General features: G+C 63.6%; 2 protein-coding genes across 2 annotated transcripts in view; both read left to right on the top strand.

Annotated features, from left to right (window-relative positions):
* The window catches only part of MNEG_8396 (magnesium chelatase subunit D), a gene marked incomplete at both ends in the record, with an annotated part of 3,936 nt that extends 1,215 nt beyond the window's left edge, over positions 1-2,721 (top strand). The window contains 7 exons of the mRNA XM_014043133.1: positions 34-131; positions 644-722; positions 930-1,077; positions 1,320-1,404; positions 1,751-1,820; positions 2,098-2,179; positions 2,606-2,721. Of these exons, the coding sequence (XP_013898587.1) occupies positions 34-131; positions 644-722; positions 930-1,077; positions 1,320-1,404; positions 1,751-1,820; positions 2,098-2,179; positions 2,606-2,721 (678 nt within the window). The remainder of the gene's footprint in view (positions 1-33; positions 132-643; positions 723-929; positions 1,078-1,319; positions 1,405-1,750; positions 1,821-2,097; positions 2,180-2,605) is intronic.
* Positions 2,722-4,184: 1,463 nt separating this feature from the next.
* MNEG_8395 (hypothetical protein) overlaps positions 4,185-5,633 on the top strand; it is a gene marked incomplete at both ends in the record, with an annotated part of 4,176 nt that continues 2,727 nt past the window's right edge. The window contains 4 exons of the mRNA XM_014043132.1: positions 4,185-4,333; positions 4,568-4,649; positions 5,037-5,261; positions 5,490-5,615. Of these exons, the coding sequence (XP_013898586.1) occupies positions 4,185-4,333; positions 4,568-4,649; positions 5,037-5,261; positions 5,490-5,615 (582 nt within the window). The remainder of the gene's footprint in view (positions 4,334-4,567; positions 4,650-5,036; positions 5,262-5,489; positions 5,616-5,633) is intronic.

The raw sequence follows: 5,633 nt of genomic DNA, 5'->3' as shown, positions 1-5,633 counted from the left end.
ACCTCCATCCCCCACCCACCCCATCCCATCCAGCCACGGCGTGTGTACATTGACCAGGACGACTTGAGGGCAAAGAGGCTGTCGCGCAAGGCGGGGGCCCTCGTGCTGTTTGTGGTGGACGCCAGCGGAAGGTGGGCGGGCACTGTGGGCAGCATCACCTACGCTACTGGACCCCAAGCGCGCCGTGCTTTTTGAGGGTCGTACTGGGTTGATCCAACACATCACGCCCCTGGATTGATCTCAAGACGCACCGCTCTGCCCTGGCGAACGACTTAGCGGGGGTGGGGGTGGACGGCTGTGATCCGCAGTGCAGGGACGGGGTACTGTCGTGGGGGCCGCTTTGTGCGCATGTGTCAACGTGTGTGTCTGGTCTTTCGCTGTCACAATGGCGCCCCAAGCACGCTTTTCACTGCGCGTATGCATGCAGCGGCAACCTGACAGCCCTAGTTGAGCAGTGTCACCCTCGGGCGGAAGGGCATCCCGCTCGTGCCTCCAATGCTTGTCAGCCATACATGCATCCGCCTTGCGTGCGGCGGGCGGCGGCGTTAGGCAGCAAACTGGACGCCAGTACGTCTGCTTGCCGCACATCCACACCACTAATGTATCTCCATGCACCTACGTGCCCCTGGCCGCGTGCGCGCAGCATGGCCATCAACCGCATGGCCGCGGCCAAGGGCGCCTGCCTACAGCTTCTGGGGGAGTCCTACACCTGCAGGGACCAGGTGGGGCCGGCTGACGTGGGAGTGTGATGAGTGCCAAGGTGCATGGCTGGTCCCGCGCGCGTGCTGCCGCCCGTCGTCTATTGCGTGCTGCCGGCGTGAAAATCCAGCTGCGTGTCGGCCGTTTCCTGTACAGTATAACCGCTCACAATCGCCCCCAACTGCCCCCAAACGCCCCAAATGCCCCCAATCAACCTCCTCCTTGATCAGGTGTCCCTCATCCCGTTTTTTGGGGACAAGGCCGAGGTTCTGCTGCCCCCCTCCCGCTCAGTCACCCTCGCGCGGCGCCGCCTGGAGGCGCTGCCCTGCGGCGGCGGCAGCCCCCTGGCTCACGCCCTCAGCCTCGCCATACGCACGGGTGGGGATGACACACCTTCATAGCTATGCACACACGACCCTGCAGGCCATGCCCCTGAAAAAGGGATCCTCGTGTGATGCTTGAATTGACTTGAAGGTGCAGACTGCTTCGTGTCCTGATGGACAGGCATCTGGTTCGCATGCACCAATCAGCAGCAGCATAACCGGCGCGCTGCACCCACTAATCCAAGCGTGCACGTGCGCAACCGCACTCCCGCTGTTCGCCCTTCCCTCCAATCCCAGGCCTGCAGGCAAAGGCGATGGGAGACGTGGGGCGCATCACCGCGGTCCTCATCACTGACGGCCGCGCCAACATAAGCCTCGCCAGGTGGAGCTGAGCGGGGTGGAGTGGGGTTGGGGGGAGCCTCCCCCTTCTTGAGGAAAGGAGGGGTGGCGAGGGATGGTGTTGAAAACCGCACTGGACACCGCCCAACGCTGCATGCTGGGGTGCCCTTGGCGGTGGCTTGCGAGGGGCGCCGGCACCCTCTTTTCCACCCCTCAGCGCATGTCGCCCAGCAGTGCGTCATAATCGTCTAAAGCCCACCCGCACCTGGGACCACGAGATGCCCCTCAGCATCATCACTAACAGGTGCCATGCAGCGCCCCTGGGTACACGGACCCTGATTGCCTGACCGCCAGTCCGCCACAATCCGGCGGTGTGCCTCCCCTGGCAGGTCAAATGACGAGCCCGAGGCGCTGGCGCCCGACGCGCCGCGCCCCTCCTCAGAGCAGCTGCGGGAGGAGGTGGGCAGAACAAATGTAGCGGAGGCGGGGTTGTGTTCTGGCAGGCTGGTGCAGGTCGTACAAGCCCCTCATCAGGCAGTGGGCCGCTCTGTTTGGCCGCCTGGCGACGCTGCGTGCTTGCAAAGACGGCCGTGCCAGCCCGCGTCCGTTGGTCCTTGCGATGTGCGGTCGCCCCGTTTCTAATTATTGGCCCCGCAAACACTCCCGACCTGGGCCCAAAGTCTTATCCCGTGCGCATGCTTTCCTTGTTTCACCTGCATCTTATGCGCGGCTCCAGGTGCTGGACATGGCCAGGAAGATGGCGGCGGCCAACATCAACCTGCTGGTCATCGACACAGAGAACAAGTTTGTGGGCAGCGGTAAGGCTTTGGCATGGGTTTCGGCCTATCGCACTGTTTGCAGTGGCTGCTGCTGATTTGGGGGGGGGGCATGTTGGGCGATAGCGAGCCGCTGGGTCGTGCGGTTGAGCTACTGTTGTTCACTGTCTGCGAGACGTGGCATACATGCATGGGTTATTTGGTGCACTCCGTGGGTGGGTGACGCAAACAGGCACACGCCGGCAATGGGCTCATGGGCAGCAGCGAGGCTGTAGGCCTGGGCTGGCACGCTGACGAGGCCCTGTGGGTAATAGCTATGGAGGCCCACAGGGCCCCGTCGTCGCTCCGGTAATGCAGCCGCGGTGACCGACCTCCCTGCTCTTCCCTCCTGTTTGTCACACCCCACAACGCCCACCCCCGCACCTTTGGTCTATCTGTCAACCGCAAACACCGCCACATTCCTGACAGGCTTTGCCCATGAAATTGCCGAGGCCGCACAGGGCCACTACCACTACCTCCCAAACGCGTCGGATGCCGCCATCGCCGCCGCCGCCAGCCGCCACTTCAAGATGGCCGCGGCGTGATGATGGCACAGGGGGATGTGACGCGGCCGCACGGCAGCACGCCAACATGCTCCCGGCTGATGGATGCGGCAGTGGATGACCGCCTGCTGGCACTGCACGCGTCGCCACTACGCGGCTGCTGGGTCTGGCGCGAAACGGCAGCTGCGGTATGATCCAAACGCTTTGCACGGCTGATGGAATTTTGCACTGAATTGCTACCATACAGTGCAATGTTTGTTGCTGACATGAAGTGCTTTCGTTGTACGTGTGCTGTGATGTAATGTTGATGCCGTTTTTGCGAGAGAGGGCGGCTCTGGCGGTCAGACATCAGTGCATTGACTGAGCCGATGGCGGCACAGCTCCATGCTCTATGCCTATGCATGCATGCTCCCTGGTGAGGTGATATCTCAACCACTTTTCAGCGCCAGGGGCAGCGAGCGCGAAGGACGCAGGGGCGCGGTGGGCGCTGGATGCTTTTGCACCTGCATGCTAGGGCGCTTTGATGCCGCGGCCAGCTGGAACACCACAATTGAGACGATCCGCATTGACCCCATATGCATTTTGTTGTGTGTGATGTCTTGAAAATTGCCGATAACGTCCAGCAAGCCCTCAACGCGATCTTACAGATCAGTCTGATCATACTGTGCCGGGTCACAAACTCCCACGAGGGCTTAGACGGCAATGGCAGCTGCCATGGGCCTCACGGCACCTGGCACGCGCTGCATGTGCTCGCACCGCACACCTGTGCGACCAGCCAAGGCAAGGTTGCAGCAGCTCGCTGCGTTTAGCAGCAAGACAATCCATAACAGCGGTCCGATCGCGGCTCCAGTAGCTCCACAGCCTCAAGGGATAGGATGGCGGGCAGCTAAGCCGCGGGAATCCACCATAGCACGGTCAGGAGCTCCTCCGTTCACGCGTGTCCGGGACGTGGGCCAGCCCTCAGAACTCCAGCGGCTTATCAACAGCATACCCTACCGGAAGCTATGCATATGGAGCTTCGTCGTGCTTCTGACATGGCCACTGCACGAATTCTTTGGGGTGAGGTGGCGCGCCAAGCAGGCAAAGCGGCGCGCGTGCGGTGTGCGCACTCACCCCAGCCGCATGGGGGCGCATGGGAGCCTGCGCCACCAGCCACGCCCAGAAAAACCTTCTGTGGGGTTGGTCTGGACAATCGGGTCGGCCCTTCCTGACTTGCGGCCGCATGCCCGCCCATTGGCGAATCGCGCTTAGCGGCCCTCAGCGTGACGCCTGCAGAGAGTGAGGCGGCGCTCTTGGGCACCTGCCCATATCCAGCGTGATCGGCGGTTATGCCGTGCAGCAGCCGCCGCACAGCGTCCGGCATCCCGCCCAGTGCTGCCTCGTCTGGGTCGAACCCTGCCGGCCCTCAAAGCGAGCCTCTTGCAGCACAACACTCTCGTTCTGGCGGGCTCACGCCCCACAAAGCACGGCCACCCCAATCGCACGGCCGCCCTGCCCAGATCGCCATGGGGACATTCATCGTTTCGTTCATTGGGAACAGCTTCATCGAATACGCGCGCGACACGCAGCCGCTGCGGCTGCTCAGCCCAGACCCTGACAAGCAGCGGCGCATTCTGGTGGTCACCTTCTTCACCATCATCATAGCCTTCATCACGTGAGGCCGCAGCCGCGGCCGCGGCCGCCGCTAACGCGGCCACGAGTTCGCAGCGGTGCCTTCTCAGCTGGGGTCTATGGCTGGCTCTCCCATGGTTCAGCCGGCGATGCGACAAGCGACGTAAACGAGCGCGGCAGCTACAGTGAAGCTCGAGCGGCGGCAGCAACGCGCAGGCCACAAGCGCAATTTGGAAGCGTCTGTTGACTGCCCCGCCCCCACGTGTGCCGCCTGCAGGCTATTTGGGGTGATGACGATCCCGGACATTGCGCGGGAGGGGGCCGACTTTGTCAACCGGCTCAAGAGCGACAACGTCTGGGTGAGGCGGGGAGGCGGTGGCAGCGGTGTGTCTGCGGCGACGGCAGGGGCGATGGGCAGGTGTTGCAGCAGGCATTGCAGCAGTGGGAGCAGCAGCAGCGGGAGCAGCAGCAGCAGCGACAGCCTTTTTGAGGCGACTAGCACGGCGCCTTCACGTGGCCGCGGCCAGACGCCGCACCATGGGCCCGTCGCTCTTCAGGGGTCAGGGCCCCCCCAGCCCTTCCCTCCACGCTTGGCCCCTTTCAACCTGAGAATTCCGGCCTGCGTAGTGGTCGACCTGACAGCCCATGCTTGCTCCACAGCAAAGTCCCCCTGCCTGGGTAGGCTGTTGTTCCCCTCGTTTTGAAGACCAAAAGCCTAACACTCGACACCAAAAACCGTGGGCCAGGTCGTCCTGGTGGAGAAGATGCGGACGGGCCTGGGGGAGCCCGTGATGGAGGCGATTGAGCGTGTGGTGCTGCTGGCCACGGCCAACGACATCACGCGCGCCGCAGTGGACCATGGCCACGTGAGCGGGAGGCGGGGCGCAAAGGGGGCCGCCGGCGAGGCGCGGGGAGGGTTGGTTGGGCCGCGGGCGTGGGGAAATGACAGTGGCGGCCTAGCAGTCACTGAGGTGTGCAGGGACGCCGTGCTCCCTTTGCCGCATGACCCGGCCGCCGCGCCGTGTGCGGCAGCCTGTGCTTTTGTAGCTGGGTTCATGGCAGGGAGCGCGGACGCGCGGGCTGCGTTGTCGGAGCGGGCCCCAGCAACTGCCTCAATGGGGTCTGCTGCGATCCAGATCAAGGAGAGAGAGGCATGAGCCGTGGCTAATCGCCTTGCCTTGTGCACATTGACACCGCAGGAGTGGACTGCGGAGCGCAGTGTGCAGCTGGGTCTGGCTGTGAGCGGCATGCTCAAGGGCTACACCACCACCGCGGCCACCATCATCACCGCCATGCTCAAGAGCGTCACGCGCTTCACCATACAGGTCTGGAGGGGCGGGGGG

This window comes from Monoraphidium neglectum (genome assembly GCF_000611645.1).
Source record: "Monoraphidium neglectum strain SAG 48.87 unplaced genomic scaffold scaffold01591, whole genome shotgun sequence".
Taxonomy (NCBI): domain Eukaryota; kingdom Viridiplantae; phylum Chlorophyta; class Chlorophyceae; order Sphaeropleales; family Selenastraceae; genus Monoraphidium; species Monoraphidium neglectum.
Note: the sequence above shows the minus strand (reverse complement) of the source record. Positions and strands in the feature narration are given on the sequence as shown.